General features: G+C 36.4%; 2 protein-coding genes across 2 annotated transcripts in view; one reads left to right on the forward strand and one right to left on the reverse strand.

Moving 5' to 3' along the window:
* Positions 1-4,502: 4,502 nt before the first annotated feature.
* On the forward strand, positions 4,503-5,271 carry ATOH7 (atonal bHLH transcription factor 7). Its single transcript, XM_030030797.2, has one exon. The coding sequence runs from the start codon at positions 4,735-4,737 to the stop codon at positions 5,188-5,190; it is 456 nt and encodes a 151-aa protein (XP_029886657.1). The 5' UTR covers positions 4,503-4,734; the 3' UTR covers positions 5,191-5,271.
* Positions 5,272-11,803: 6,532 nt separating this feature from the next.
* Positions 11,804-16,888, reverse strand: part of MYPN (myopalladin) — a 63,065-nt gene continuing 57,980 nt past the window's right edge. The window contains 1 exon segment of the mRNA XM_030029711.2: positions 11,804-16,552. Coding sequence (XP_029885571.1) covers positions 16,383-16,552 — 170 coding nt within the window. The 3' untranslated portion in view covers positions 11,804-16,382.

A 16,888-nucleotide genomic window follows, 5' to 3' on the forward strand; every position in this document is an offset into this window, starting at 1 on the left:
AAAAGGATAACTGGCAAGGAGAAAGGGCTAAATTGAGAAGAAGCAGTAGGTGGAGAGTAGTATGGCAAGTAGAGCCTTAAGTGAGGTTGGGAGACTTTCTTGTTGATCTATTAGAAAGAAAAGCTCACCCCAGAGAGATTTAAGAGGAAAATGAAATGTTCTATGCACTCTGTGGAAAAGGGTATCCAGCGTGAGGTTGGGAAGCCCTAGGTGAAATGATTGTAAACTCGTCTTACTGCTGTAGATTGCTATTCAACTTCCCAGTATGAGTTAGTGTTTAAATTTCCCTTCCGTTCAGGATACAACATTCACTTGTGAATTATTCTGTTTTCTGATTGCCCTATAGCCGTGATAGGGAAAACAATGTAAATAACCAAGGAAGGAAAAGACATTATTCTGCATACGATGGATTTCTAGCCTGTCTTGTGAGCTGAGTCAAATATTACCAGAAATTGAGCCCTTAAGGATGGTCATATTTTGGTAGTTACTCACCTGCTCTTAATTAAGCAGCATACGGCATGCCAGTCTTTCAGCTTTGCTCAGTATAAACTACAGTGGTAAGAAGTCTTGATAAGGCTTTGAGAAAGGATCTACCTGAGATGAAATAGTGAGTTCTGGCTAGAAGGAGGAGGTAAGATTCTTGCTTTGATATATTGCTCGTATACGTTGTTTTTAGTATAACTAGAGAAGAGAAGGTATTGAGGAATTAGACTTTAACCAGAAATGTTACTTTCACTTCCTTTTAAAATTAGTATTTGGCCACAGTCATTCCACAACAAAAGTAATTAGATTGTGTTTTCCATAGTAGTACAGGTGGAAGATATCCAGCTCTTAGTGGGTGCTGTGACAATCGCATCTGACTTACTAACTTGGATATCTAGCAGACAATTTTTAATGTATTTCTCTATGCAGTCATAAATCCTGAAACTAGTTAATTTCTTTAATGGACTGAAACTATCCTTTATTTTCCTAGTATGAGCGGTCACTTAAAGATGCTAAAATAATTTGGTTTATGACTGAAATAGCATTCTTACCTGTCTCTCTTGCTTTTTTTCTGAGAAAAACAAAATACTTAAATGAAAGATACTGTTTTAGAATTAAAATGTGAATCAAGAATAATGCTGCTAGGGTCATGGAGTAGCACTAAATTTGTACCTGCATAGTTAGAGATTCAAAGATTGAAATCGGAGTAATTGAGTAGACACAGAACTTCTTTCTGGTGATTCTGATGTTCTTCTGGCTTGAGGTTATGTTATGACAATAAAAGAAGAGGAAAAGGGAAATTCTTGAGAAATGATTGATGTACATAAATAAAGATAAGACTTATATAAGTTGGGATCTAGAAAAGTATATAGGACCACAGCAGTATATCACATCAGAATGTATTAATAGCTTTTTGAAAAGTTATATCATAAAAATCTTGAGAATAATTTGAAAAATTGTTTCAAAAAATAAGATCTCTGAGAAATGATTAAAAATAAATGAAGGAGGGAATAGAATTACATAAGCAATAACTGAAATATAGAGGATATCAAACCAGGTGAAGGAAACCTGGGAAAATTTCAATGATACGCTTTCCATTATTGACTGAACAATAAAGCAGTTTATTTTCTACCTTGAAATAATGTATTTTCATATGGCTGGTGGGCTATGCAAATGAACTAAATTAATTGATGTCGATAAGACCTTAATACTTACTTTTCTTATTTCTCTTTCATAAAGCAGACACTTAAAAAAATTGTTAGTGATGAAAAGCAGGCATTTTGATCTGCCATGGAACAATTTTTAGCCATGCCTATAAGCTATAAAATCCTGTTAGGGGTTCATTATTAATCCAGATGGATTTGGGCCCTTGTTCTGTGATTTGGTAGTAAATCATTTAAGGTAAAGTTACAATTTGTTCAGTAAGAAAGATAAATCACAGCTTCTCTCTTGAGATTATATCAATGTGTTAGTCAAAGCATGATAATGGTAGTGAATCAATTAGGAAGGGGAAAATTAACGGCACTGTTGTGTACTATGTTACTATGCATTAGTGGAGTAAAATACAAAGTTTTTAAGAGCTGTGATTTTCCATATATTTGAAGTCTTCATTGTAATTCATACTGGCAGGACATATGAAGTTAAAAATAGGAAAACTGCTGACAAATGAAAAAAAACCAGCATTATACCATATGATATTTTAAAGGGGTGCTTTTCATAGTTCTGGTATGATGTTTACAGTACTCTTAACACTAAGAGTGATTAATTATCTGAATTGAGTAATAGCTATCTCATGAGAATGCACAATATTTACTAACTCATAAAACACCTTGATTTTATTGTGTTCTTTTAGATTAAAAATCCCTTGAGATTCATTTTAAGAGACAAAGGATTTAACTGACAAACTTATTTGGGCATAGAAGGCTGTAGCACTAAAACATGCTCTAGCAATAGCATGAAGATCAGAGGTGTTTTTTTTTTTTTCTACTGCACATGCAATACTTCCCATGAAGCATCTTCAGAAAAAGAAATGTCTCACAAGTTCTAATTGCTGATCCTTCTGTGAAAGACATATGGTTATGTGTTTTTTCTGAAAGGTGCTGTTCTCAACTCTCTCGCACACACAAATAATCAGAAATTGTCATTCAGAAAGTAGCATTTTAATGTGTGGTAGTAGTTCTTTATATTTGGGAGAAGAGGTCAATGCACACAGATAGGCATGTTGAACACTTATAATGAAACGTGATGCAGTTGTACTTCTTTAAAAATTGAAGATGTGGCATACATTTTGATAATGGAATAATGGAGACTCCCTACCCCTACTATCATCTCTGTTCAAGACCATTAGGATTCAGAATATTAAGAGCAGAGCAACTGGGCGTAACAGCCTACGTTCAACATCTGTCATGCTGGAGTCCATTAGTGTTCAATTGCATCCTATTGTTTTTGGATTATTCAACCTCATTTCATTGTCATTGCTTCTGCTAGGGATTAATCAGCTGTTTACAACTACACCAACTTTTGGAGTCATAATGAAAACAATTGAGCTATAGTTCTAAATAAATATACAGTATTCAGTCTCTAATGAAAAAAGTTACTGATTTATGAATGCTGGTAACAATTTAATTAAGTTTGAAATCAATACAGATAATAAATCATTGTGTGGCAAGGGTTTTTTTACCTTTTGTGTATCATAACTCGATCGTATGATGTTTCCCTTGTAAGATAATGGCTTTAATAATACAAGTACAGTAAAAGAAACATGTTTCGATTATGGGGTGTGGGTGTATGCATCGTGACTTCTCTGTCATTACAATAGGTAGCAGAAGTGATCCCTTACTGCCAGCAAGCAGATTTCTTTTTTTCACATCCTCTTTTATTCTCTTTACTTATTTAGGGATATTACTAAAAAGACACTTTTTTTTTTAATTCACATAAACCACACTTATATACTTTAGTATGGTGTATTAAAAAGGGCAGTTTTCAGACAATTGTATGTTACATGCTTTTGTGTATGTCTATATCACAACCTATCTAAATATTTTTACAATCATTATTAGATAAATCCATAGCTACATTTTAACTATTTAAATATATATAAATCATTTTAATGACATCGGATTTGCTGACAGGCAAATACATAACCTCCATTTTTCTCAAGATACTACTCTCTCTGCAATGTTGTGTACTGTATACAATATTAAAATTGTGAGTGCTGAAGGCTTTCTAATAATTTGAGTCTACTTACTTTGGTACCATATAGTGCAAAACAGTAGTTTTCTCGGCCATATACCATTAAGCTAATTCTCCTTGGTTTCATTAGAACAGTTATTTCTTCTACCCTTAATACTATCTAACCTGAATTTTCATGTGTTTTAATATACAAATACTACAATGCACAGAGATTTTTTTTTTTTTCCTGAGTTGCAACAGATTATCCATTGAAAGGATCTTTTGCTTAACTGCCCAGAGTCTTGTGGGGCCAGCCAGACACTACTCCAGATGGCAAGTTGTTAGGGCTGGACAGAATGGCTTTGGAAGACTTCTCAACAGATGAAGGCTGTAATGTTCGGATTTTACTGGTTTTTTTTGTTGTTTTTTTTTTTTTTTTCCCCGTGTAGTTCCCAGGGTGGGAAGGTACTGGGATGGAAGCAGAGTGCCGCCCGCCCACCTGCTACCACCTGTTTAGCTTTTGCAGTTTCTATAAAGCCTCATCTTGTCTGCAAGACAGAATCATTGGTTGCCGGCAGGAGTCAAGAAAGGAGAGATTTCTGTTACGAAGTTACGTCTTCAGATCACAACAGTTCATCATTTCGAAATACTCTCCTAAACTGAATCAGAACTTCTTTCATTTGAAATGGTCATTTGGAATTGATGTGTCTTTAATCCATTAAGATCCTTTCTGGGTTAAATGGACCATTTTCTTCAGTAACATACATTTTGGGAATGGAGATTTCATTTTTTCTGTCTCTTTGAGTTTAAAGAAATTAAAAGAATGAAAGCATAAGACATTAAAAACTCTTTATTCTTTCTTTAAACAATAAGAAGCAATTTTCAGAAGAACCAGAACACCTTTTATTTTACTATTTTAATTTTTTTTTAGATGCTAAGAAAAATATCCCATCATTGGTATCTGGAAACAGATTCAAGAGGTACGCAGGCTACTCACATGAGTGCTTTCCCTACCTCTTTTTAGATACCTAATTTTTAAAAAGTAATCTTTGTGTGTGTGAATCTGAAGCTGCATCAAATATGAAAACCTGTAAATCCAGTCATTTGGATTCGGGCGTAGAACCAGACATCCAGTGCAGAAGTGGACCAGGCTGTGTTGTGAAGTGCAGTTCAGAAAGGATGGAGAGTGCTGCAAAGAGAAGACTGGCTGCCAATGCCAGGGAGAGAAGACGGATGCAAGGACTGAACACAGCCTTTGATCGTTTGAGAAAGGTGGTTCCACAGTGGGGTCAAGATAAGAAGCTGTCCAAGTATGAGACCCTTCAGATGGCTTTGAGTTATATCATGGCTCTCACTAGAATACTTGCCGAAGCAGAAAGGTACAGTACTGAAAGAGAATGGATTAGCCTTCACTGTGAACACTTCCATCCGGAGAGCTACCACCATTACACGGGACAAAAAATGGCAACGGACAGTGATCCTTACGCACAGCGAATATTCAGCTATCACCCTGAACACTTTCAAATAGCTAATTAGAACTTTTTACGAACTAAGAATATGCAGCAGGCCAGATGTGTAATTTAATAATTAGCAAGAGTTAATCTGCTTCAATAAGGTAATATTGGCGTTATAATAGCTCATTCTTGTTTGCATCTTATACTAATTTGACAAAATAAATTTGCTTTGAGAACTTTAAATCAAAATGCATTTAAGAAGATTGAATTTATTTAATGCTGGTGGAAAGCATGCTTTTAATTTGAAATCTTTCTGACAATTGGTTCCTAGTTCATCTAGTTAATTTGATTATTTTATTAAATAAGTTTTTGATGTTTTTTTTTCACTGTGATGAATCATGACAGTATTTTCTACAGATCATGGGCCAAATTGACCCGTGGTGTAACTGAATGGAATAACACCAGAAATGAACTTCATTCCATGTTTTTATTTTTATGTCAGCTTTGAAGTTACTCTTTGGTTTGTTTTCACATAAATGGCTCCCATGGAAAAAGTTTTATAATGTATTGGAGTTCTAGTCCTCAGAGAACTAACTTTCTTAAACTTTGTAAGTTTGACGTATGGGTTCCAAGGTTGTGTAGGTTTGCTTTAATCCAATTTATGGTGTCTCTCGTATGCTCAAAAAAGAGCTAGTTTCAAGTCATGGAAAGAATGTTTTTATTGTCAATGGCTGTAAAAGCACATGTGATTATATACCATAAATGAGAATGCTAGCGTGAAAATAATCTAAGCTTCTAGATTTTTGTAGACTTTAAATGTTTGCATTTAGTTTTTAATTTTATGTTATCTGGAAACAATAACAGATTTTGTAAATCATAAATAAAGTGTTTTCTATGATATGTCCTCACCAACTACTTGAAATTCCTACTCTAGGCGTTACTTACTAGTGGCTTTCCTACCCCAAGTGTTACACTACTTCCATCACAGTTCTGGCAGTTTAATGTGCAGAAGAATCAACTAGCAAATGATGCTGGCTTCCCAGTTAGAGTAAGAAGTGTGTTTTATGTACCCTCTGAAAAACAGCCTTTAAAGATAAGAGTTTGGTAAAAAGTTATAGAGCATTCTTGCAAAGCAGTTGAGTTCATTTCAGCCCTGGTGATGCCCTGAATTGCCTTTTGTTTCTTTGCTTCTTTCACTTGTGGAGGATAGAGGGATCTGGGTAGAAAAGGCAGAAGAGAAAAAAGGAGGTAGGGAAGGTCAAAAAATGAGTAGGAGCGGGACAGCTGGAGAAGCAGATGTGTTTGTAGCAGGATGTAAAGTCTGCAAAATATCGACTGCCGATGTCTGTTGTGATGGCGGCAGACTATGAAGCTGAAGGGTACTTCTGCTGGTGCTGCTGTGAGGAGTTTCCAGAAACAAGCCCTTCCTAGTGTTAGCCATGAGGGAGAAGGAGAAAAGGAGCTGCTGTCCCAGAACAGCTGTTGGTGGGTTTCCAGCAGGGAAGGCTGGCAGGTTCCCTGCTGGCTGCTGCCATATCTTATATTTTAGAATTCTTTCAAATGACAAATGAATAGCTTTGATAGGAGTTATTTTCAACAATTAAGCAGGTTTCAGTGAAAAACAAAAGCATCAATAGGAACTAAGCCCTGTTTTGGGGGAGTGGGACTCTGCTGCAGGAACAGTTACATACAAAGACCTGACCTTACTGTCTGTCTTCTCTCAGAACCCTTATTGACGTTTTGCCCTTGGTCACCGTCGTGCAGACTAGTACGTTTCCCGAGGCGGGAGTTGGACTGTTCCTGGAGTGAAAGCTTCTGGGACAGACTGAAGTCGTGTTACTCAGATTTCTTTGCAGAATTTTATATAGAGAGAATACAATTAATTGTTGTCTATCATATAGCCAAGTTAATACTGTTTGAATATTACTTATCATTAAGTGGCAAGTTTATGTATGTAATAACAATCAATACAATCCTTAAATAATTAAATGATGTGCCATCTTACACTAATTTATTAGCTGTAAACTCTAGGCAGACATTGTCTCACCTGCACTGCTAGCACAGTAGTGGCTTTTCCATCCTGAAACAGGAATATGATGCAAATAAATTGTGCAATTATATGATGTGGAAAACATGGCTTAGTGAAAGGTAGCCTTCTAAACATTAGGTGGGAAGGGTAATGCAATACAAAAGTATAAATACCAGAGTAGTATGCAAGAACAGTACTGATGTGTTCTGCACTGCTGGCATATACTTTGATTTTGCGGGACATGACATTGCAGTTTATATGTAATCTACATAAAAGTACTTAACATCCATTTCTCTTCTGATTTTGTTTCTTCCATGCAGCGTTGTAATTTACCGTCTACTGCATATGATGATAGATATAATTATAAAAATAATGGATTAGTATACAGTGAATTATTAAATGATAGTAAGCTCACGTAAAGAGGAACAAACTAACACAAAACATAAAATATCTGTGGTCATGTTAACAAATTTTATTAAGAATTGAAACCAAAGTCCTAAAAAGCACTTTAGTGCAGTGCATAGCTTGTGCATACTTTGTAAATCAGGTCATTGCATCAATCTCTGCTGTTGATCAATATCATAAGATTATAATCCTCATTCTCTTAGATGTGGTTGTGCTAGTGGGAGGTGAATATTTTATTGATCTCTTTATCTATTGATAATAATTATTAATATTACTAGTGGAAAAATTGTGGGTTTATATAATGCTGTAGTATTTTTGTTTCTTGGGAGGGTGCAGAGTTGACCTGGAAGTTGGGGTTTCCAGTTTATTATAGTACTGAAGGCAGCAAAGTAAGTTCTTCATAGTGTATAAACAGCTGTCTTGTCTATTGATGACCTGTCAAAGCTTTTGGGGGAGTGAATTGGGGCGAGGGGGAAGTTTAATAATTAAAAATTCCTTCTGAAGGCAGTCTGAAAAGCAGGTATTATCCATGCTGGTTTGGACTTCCCAAACTCAACAGCTATTCAGGAAGTCATTGGTTTCTTTTCATAGCTTTCCTTTACAAATACTTTAGTGACACTTTGTGAAATGTAAACTTGACTGTTTAACTTGGGTTTGGTTATTGCTCCCAAATATTTGTTCCCCACTAGCTCTTTGATGCCTGTCAGATAATGGCTGTGACCCTTTTTCTGTACTGGACTTTTCTGGTATGGGTATTTGAAGCTCTCTCCCCTTAAATAATTATTGCTTCCAGCGGGCCTCCAAATGAAGCAAAAGCTTAGATGCTCAGAGCTTGGTGTGTTCTTAGTGACTGAGTTTTGTCTGCTCATAAATTTTTGTCCCACTGAACAGCAGCGCAAACCCGAAATACTTCTATTTGTAGTATCAGTACATTGTCATTCTAGAACCACATTATTGTGAAAACATTGAGGATGAGAATTCTTGCTTCATTAGATATTTGTTGCATGCTACACACATACCTGTTTCGCTATTGAAATTCAGTGTAAAATTCTAATGAACTGTTGGTGGGAAATTAACCTTTATTCTTCTAAAAGGTTCAGACTGCAGGGTTCTCTCTTTGAAGTAGCTATAGATACTCTGCTTCTATGATTCTTTGAATCGTATCACCCTGTTTTGACAAGGTGACCAGAGTTGTTTTTCAACTCAAAACTGGAGTGACATTTTTAACTGCAGTGGCTTTTCAGTGGCTGAAAGCAGAACTAGGGTGGCACATTCCCAAAATGTATGTTAGTAACGAAAAGTCAGTGGTTTCTTCCTGTCTAAGTATTGAGGTCATCAGTGGATATGTATTAGCACGTCTTACAACTTTAATTCATTCCAATTTTTTAGGCTTCTATTTTCCGTCTCACCATTTATAAGGTATTTAGGGCACAGTCCATCTTGTACTACACACACATACAGGGCAAAGCTCAGTTCTTGACTGGAATTCCTAAATGGTGCTACAGTACAAATTCTGAAAAGTAGAAATGTTGCTAACCTTAGTTATAGTCTTGCAAAGTCAATGACATTACAACTTCTTCACATGGGGAAGCATGAATATCATTATATTTTTTAGTATTTAGCTAAGTTTCCTATACCTTGTTAAGTAGAACTTCCCTGGTGAAATCTTTGTGGAAGTCCCTACTGTGATGTGATTCACTAGGCACAAATTAAAAAATATATGATTTCCAGTCAAATATTTATATTCCAAAATAAGCTTTTGCCTTAAGATGGGTCCTTACACTTAGCTTTCCAGCTATTTGAGCTAAGCAATATGGATGCAGTTTTCTGTAATTCAGGAGTGAAATTTATCTAGATTTTTAAAATCCAGTAAGAATTTACAGAACAGCTTCTTTTTGCTCTAAATATGTTCAGCTGTTCTATCTCTACAAAATATCCAGGGAAAAAACAAATGCACTGAGAATGAAGACGTGTTTATTCATTGAAGAAGTCTAGTGTTTCCTCTACACAGATATCTTGTAACAAACATTGATTTCACCTGGTACTTGGGCACTTTTTAAAAAATGCTTTATGTTTTTAACTTTAATTACATTTCAAGAAAATGTGGCTTTAAAAAACCCAAAGCAACCCCATGTATAATATTTAAATCTATTTTCTACCTAAGAATTACATTTTAATATTGTGTGCTGGTTTTGGCTGGGATAGAGTTAATTTTCTTCATAGTAGCTATGATGGGGCTATGTTTTGGATTTGTGCTGAAAACAGTGTTGATAACACAGGGATGTTTTCATTATTGCTGAGCGGTGCTTACACAGAGCCAAGGCCTTTTCTGCTTCTCATACTGCCTCACCAGTGTGTAGGCTGGTGTTGCACAAGAAGTTGGGAGGGGACACAGCTGGGACAGCTGATCCCAACTGGCCAAGGGGATGTTCCAGACCATATGATGTCATGCCCAGCATATAAAGCTGGGGGAAGAAGGAGGAAGAGGAGGGACTTTCAGAGTGATGGTGTTTGTCTTCCCAAGTCACCGTTAGGCGTGACGGAGCCCTGCTTTCCTGGAGATGGCTGAACACCTGCCTGCCGATGGGAAGTGGTGAATGAATTCCTTGCTTTGCTTTGCTTGTGTGCGTGGCTTTTGCTTTACCTATTAAACCGTCTTTATCTCACCCCACAAGTTTTTGCACTTTTACCCTTCTGATTCTTTCCTCCATCCCACTGTGAGGGAGGTGAGTGAGCGGCTGCATGGTGCTTAGTTGCCAGCTGGGGTTAAACCACAACATACTGTCTACTAATTTTTTTTCTAATTTGTAATTCAGTTTTCATTTGTACAGAACTTACCTTGCAAAATATATCTTATACAGAATTTGCTTAAAATGTCTGCATATGTAACTCCAAGGAACAAGAAGTTTACTTTTGAATGGCTTCCTGCAGACTGGGGTGCATAGTCATTTGTTTTTGGGTTTTTTTTCAAGATTTCAGAATGTCTTCAGTATTTTTCCACTTCTTTACAAAACTATGTTGCCTGCTGCTAACGGGTTGTGTGATCCTAAAGGATGGTCAGTTTCTGAACAGAATTTCCCAGTCATAAATGGAGAACTCCAATTAGATTCACAGCACATGTGGCCCAAGATTTCTTTGTATTATGCAATAAATGGTTCTTGATATCTATAGTGGACTTGAAGTATAAAGACATTAATAAAAGCAGCTTGTGTTGATCAGAGATCATAAAATGTGTAGGAGCTGTTTTAGCTCATGAAGCTGTAGCTGAGCTAAAATGGTCTTAAGAACATTGTCTCTGACCTAGCAGGCACAGAAATGCATAGAAATCAAGCCAGGTAGGAATGGAGAAACATGGTTACATGGGAAGGCAAAATCAGTACCAGCAAAGGTAATGGGGTGCATCCTTTTTTTTCCCCTGTTCTCTTCTGTATCTGCGCTATAAGATGCAGCTTCCTTCAAGTTGGGTTTGCATCTGCTGCTCATTTGAAATTCATTCCAAAGTCTACTAATGGACCCTTATACAAAGAATATGCTAAATCATTGAAGTTGAAGACATGTATAGAGAAGAGTGAAATTCAGTGTGGTTTGTGTGTTTTGATTGGCCCTCATTCAGTTTTCACTTGTTGAAGTGCTAGATACACAGCTAAGGGTTGAAAAAATAAGTCCTCTGTAACAGGTCTCCAGTGTCCTACTGCACAGAGAAACTTCTAGGAGCGTTGGTCTAGACCCAGTAAACAGGTATTTCAGGGGGAGCGTGTGGGCTAGGCGACCAATGTAGTAGACAGATACTGCATGAATTTTTGAGGCACAACGGAGTTCAGCTATGACAGTCTGTAGGTAGAAGTATATGCTCAAGCATAGGCTTTGGAGACTAAATCTCCAAGATACTGAGAATCTGGCAAATCTATTGACCTTTAAAACATGCAAATTGCCCTAAAGACTCCTTGGCTTCTGCTCTGGTGCCCCTGAGAAAACTTGTTCTTTCAAACTTTGATGAAGGCGCTGAGGTTATCAGAAAAAGAAAGCATAATTCAAAACCAAAGCAAATTGATATTAAGAATTTTTTTAAAAAAGCAACAACCATATTTCACAACTACCTGCTAGAAGCATGGCTAGTGTATAACTTAACAGTATTTTATGATTTTCTTCTAAGTAATGTAAGGTCTGATTCCATTAATCAGCTGTCACAGCAAAGTTCTTAGGAAACCTCTGGTCTTGCTGCACACTTTCACAATTAGTTGAACACGTGAAGGACACAGTCTTGTATGCAACTGAAGCATTTATTTAAGTTTAGGTGAGACAAAGGGAAATACATTACTGAACAGGCAGGTTTTTGTTTTTTCTTTTCATATGCACTTAAAATATACTTTAAAACTGACATTAACAATTTTTTCCCCCCACTGAGAATGGCTTTGGATCAAAAAATAAAAAATATCAACTTTAATCAAGAAAAAAATTATAAAATAGAATCTTAAGGCTCAAAGTGAACATCTTTGTATTGGAAACAGTAAGGCAGTTAACAGTGAATCACTTCTCCAATATTTAACAGTTAAAATATTTCATTAGGTCTTGCTAATAATTTTGTATGAAAACATTTTCCAGAAACTAAGGCTTTTAAACCTGGTAGCATTAAGAACACAGTTCTTAAAGAAATTCTTATTCCAGATTTGTTGCTTTGAAGTACCTGTGATTACTGTAAACAGTTGGCATTGGCAATTGTTTACATATTAAGATAAAGATTGCAGACTTGGCTTTTCATATTTGAAGTGTGTACTCTCATCTTCTCATGTTAGCAGACTTGAAGCATTCAGAAGGAATGCTCCACCTTCCATATGGAAGCAAAGGAACTCAATCCAGCTGTTTCAAGGCAAGAAGTCCAGCGATATCAATGCAAACTGCTATGTGATGTTGCTGAGGACTGGGTTTGCACCAAGCTTGAGAAAAATTTTAAAGCAAAGATAATACTTCTGCTTTCAAGAATTTCAGTACAAAAGTTGTCATTTCTGCTCTTCTTGGAAATATACTGTGCCTCTGATTGTATACAAAACCAGGACTAGAAGGAAACAGGAAATTAAACAAACCTACAAAATTCTGAATCGGAAAACACTGAGAGGTTACAAACCCGAGCATTTCTGTATCTCACTGGTACAATGTTATGCTCCACATTGTGGTGATTTAATGGACTTTTGGAAGATAATAGCTAACAGTGACTTCAGTGGAAGTTCTAACATTGATTTTTGTTGTTGCAGTAGCCTGCCCTGAATAAGAGAATGAAATACCATGTTAGTGTGAAGTCAAATTGGTTATTCAATTAAACAAAAACAATGAACAGCCAAGCTGTTCAGGAAGGGAGCACAGTGGCATAGTCTCTAGTGCATCTTGACACAGTATGATTAGATGGTGCCGTCCTTCACAGGACATCAACTCAAGCAGCATCACGTGCTTTGTGACAACTCAGTGTTGTCTCTGCTGCTTACACAAGCCTTTTTCCCATGGCTTTTCCATCAGTTAACAACACAAACATAATTTTTTGTCTTATTCTAGCAAGTCGTCTTTGTGATGAGCACATCAATACTACTAATTAACAGCATTTACATCCATTCACATAAGCTTCCTTTACATACTCAGTTTATGGGCTCAGTATATGCAGAGGAGAAATGTCCTGTAGCAGTTAATGAGCAAAATTTAATGACTGCAGACCATTTGGGATCAGATTCTGATTTTGTTTGTATCAGATGCACTGAAAGTAATTGAAATTACTGACTTCTGCATTATGTAGGGAGATGTGACGGGTAAAGTTTTGATCCTTTTGCTAGTAAAACTGTCAAGGAGAGAATGTTGTAGTTCAGCTGTCAGATTTTGGTGATCCACTCTCTGTAGCCTACCTCTCAGTGAGATTTCTGGGGCCCCTTCTTGAATGGCTAAGGATTAATCCTTCTTACACAGATTTTTGGGAAAAGTCTTTCAGCAGTAGCTTCTTGTCATCCCACTTGGAATAACTGAACGTACATTAAAAAAAAAAAAAATTGTACCATTTAATCCTCAGCTTGTCAGTTCAGGTTATAATGATGTAAGTTTGGAGACATTCCACTGAAATCACGGAGAAAAGGTTGAAGAGATATGGTTTACATATTTTCTCTGTGCACTTTGTCTTTTAATTTGTACTGAGTTTTTTGGTGTGTTGTCTGATGTTGTAAAATGTGAGAACCACTACTACTGTCAGTAATATTAACAAGTATGATTCCAGCACTGGTAACCAGATGCTTGCTAGTAGTAAGTACTAGTATTCCTTTCTTCTAAACTACATAAAGTACTCTGATTAAAGCGATCACTCTTGTAGCTAGAATTGCCTAATAGGATATATCCCAGTCAAAAAGGAAAAGTTTGTGCTTGCTTGAATTCTTAGTTTCTGCTCAGTCAATAGGTGACTTAATCCACATAGGGTATTCAGACAGGCAGTCGAAAGTAAAACAATTTAGGAAGTATAGAGTGATTTAGGTCTGAAGGAACCTCAGGAGGTCATCTGGTCCAACGCCTCACTCAAAGCCAGGCAACGGGGCCACAGGGGAGTTCTAAGCAGACAATCGCTTGACTAAGCCTGTGCTAGGTATAAAGCCTGATGGCCGATATGCAGCTTGGAATACTTTGGATCAAAATCTATTCTTCAGTTCTGGCATGAAATAATGAGAAGACCAGGGCTGTAGGTGGGAGTAGAATTTGATCTTTTGTGTCTTAATACCTCTCTTCCCAATTCCCAACAGCACTGGATTAAATAGGCAAATTCAATAACTTTCCTTGGATTATTTTCCCAAGAGTAGTTACAAATATGGGAAACTTTAAGTTTGGGTTGCCCGAGTGTGACACAGTCTAGGTTTACTTTTGGAATCCCTAAGCCATCCTAAAAACAAGTGAAGATAAGAGGAGCGGTAGATTCTCTATCCTGGAAAATCAGACCCACAATGTGTCTTAAGTTGGGCACCCCATAACTTGAAGTCAGTTGAATGAATGCATCACTTTTAATAGCTATTAGTTTTATTTTGTTTGCCAGGGAGGAGGTACAAGGTGGGCAACAACTGGTATTTCTGCTTTCCCACTGAAATACCTGCACCTTGTTTTGTCTCTCAGGATAAGAATGTATTTTACCTTTCTGGTCTGTTCAGTCTGGGGTGAATCGCCTGAGATTTCTAACAAAGCATGAAAGTTATAATGACGGTTTTGTTTTATGGTCTTCACTCAGGTGGGAAGTGGAACAATACAAGGAATTCACTTCCTCTAAACCCTTAGGGAACCAATAGTTAGAGACAACATAAGCTGTATTTGTAGGAAACCCAATGAAAGGCTATCTCTTACTCAGTCGCTGGCTATATCCAGTATCCTTTTGCTCTTAAGATAATTCCTCATTGTTTTCTTTGCATATGTAATTTTTTAAAGTGACATTTTTAAATGTGAAAAAATCCAAATGAGGTCTAAAATGAAAGTATCTGTTAATTTTTCTTTTAATGTCTGTGACTTTGATCAGGACTTTGTTGCATTCTCCAGCCATGTTGAAAGCACAAAGAACTGCTTGAAAAAAATGTCCAAAGAAGAGGGATAGCAGTAATTTAAAGATGCAGGAAATCATCTTAGATATTCACAGATTCTAAGCGCTGGGAGGTATTAATACAACTGTATAGATGCTAAATCTATTTAATTCAATCATTAAGTTGTCACTTAATATCTTCTGTTGCACTTTCATTAAATTGCCTTATTTATTAGTACTATTAGTTACAGTAGGTTTTTTAGCTCTTTGCACATAACTGTTGCTTAACTTCATATCTTTTGTATATTAACATAATTTTCTCTGTCTTTATAGTAGACACCACACTTGTCATTATTTCCTAAATGATGATGAAAATGCAAATTCCACCAGATCATAATTCCTTTTCCGTTTGTTAAAAAATGAACTAGATGGTAGATGCACTTTTCTTTTAGTCACATTAAAAATTAGGAAAAAGAGACTGATATTTAAAAACCATGAAGTTACAAGGTTGATATCATCTGTGTTTAAAGGCAGAGAATCAGTAACATTGTAAAGAAAAAAGTATGAAGCACATCTGGAAAATAGTTTCAGCTATGGGCTCTAGAGAACATGCTACAGACAACAGGAATTTTGGTTTCCTATGTTAGCGTCCTATGCATGTGTCCTGTACCTTATTTTATGAATCCTTACACCATGAATACACAGTTCATGGAGTACACACACACACAAATATAAATATATAGGGTATACAGCTGTACCTACATGAAACGCTATATTTACCTAGTCTTGAGTTCAAAAATTCTAAGATAATCTGACATAATAATATATAAAAATGAGTTACATCTTTTCCTTTTAACTTGTGCTTTGTGATTATCTGGCATGTTTTTTAGAATTACATTCAAAGTCTTGTTGTTTACCCTCATTCAGGATTGTTGTTATTGTAATGTCAATGTTTTCACTGGCAGTATTCCAGCTAAACATCATCAATCCTTAACATGGCTTGCTACAGTACAGTAGCTTTAATTCAAGCAGTAAAAGTGGTATTGGCTTTTAGGTGCTGAAAACTATGTTTACTATGTAATTCTTAGCAAACTACACAGTACTGAATTTATTGCACAACACTCCATACCACAATTATCCTGCAATAAAATAATACGCAAAAGTCTTGTATGATATGTTACTTGCAACGTTTGCAGCAGCAGTATACTTAATCACAAACAAGTTGCTTGTAAACCTTGAGCATCTTGGCTTGTACCTCTTTTTTTTTTTTTTCCACAGTTCTAGTGTCTCTGCAGGTGTAACTGGAACAATTGTTTGTTTTTCAAAGTTCTTCACTCTCCACCACCTTTTGGGTTGGGGATGAAAACAGCATAGGGCTTTCAGTAGTTGGGAAGGCAGAAAAAATATCAAGTCCTTGACTGGTAAGGTTTGCATATCGGCTGCCACCAGGTCGAAGCTTTATTGGTTGTGGAATTTGATGGTGCCACTGAGCTGAAGCAAGAGAAACAGAATAGGCTGTATAAACCTCTAATTAAGTTAGCAATGAAACAACAGAAATCAATGCACACAACTGAAAAGTTGCTTCCAACATCCTTGAAGAGAGCATAGCATTGTTGTTGCCTGTTTTAGGGTCTGTTCCTTCAGATATTACCATTTACATACGTTGACTATTTTTATGGAAGTCTACAGATGGAATTCCATCCCTGTTCTATTCAATGGCAACAATTACATGGTTTTCACAAAGTCCAAAATTTAATCATTTAATCTTTGGAGCCTTCTCCAAAGCTCTTGCAATCAAAACTAAAAACATACCATAGCATGAACAGA

The sequence above is a fragment of the Aquila chrysaetos genome, chromosome 11, assembly GCF_900496995.4.
Source record: "Aquila chrysaetos chrysaetos chromosome 11, bAquChr1.4, whole genome shotgun sequence".
Taxonomy (NCBI): domain Eukaryota; kingdom Metazoa; phylum Chordata; class Aves; order Accipitriformes; family Accipitridae; genus Aquila; species Aquila chrysaetos.

Excerpts from the sequence above, each read along its gene's own strand:
- ATOH7 (XM_030030797.2), top strand. The coding sequence starts at position 4,735 with ATGAAAACCTGTAAATCCAGTCATTTGGATTCGGGCGTAGAACCAGAC.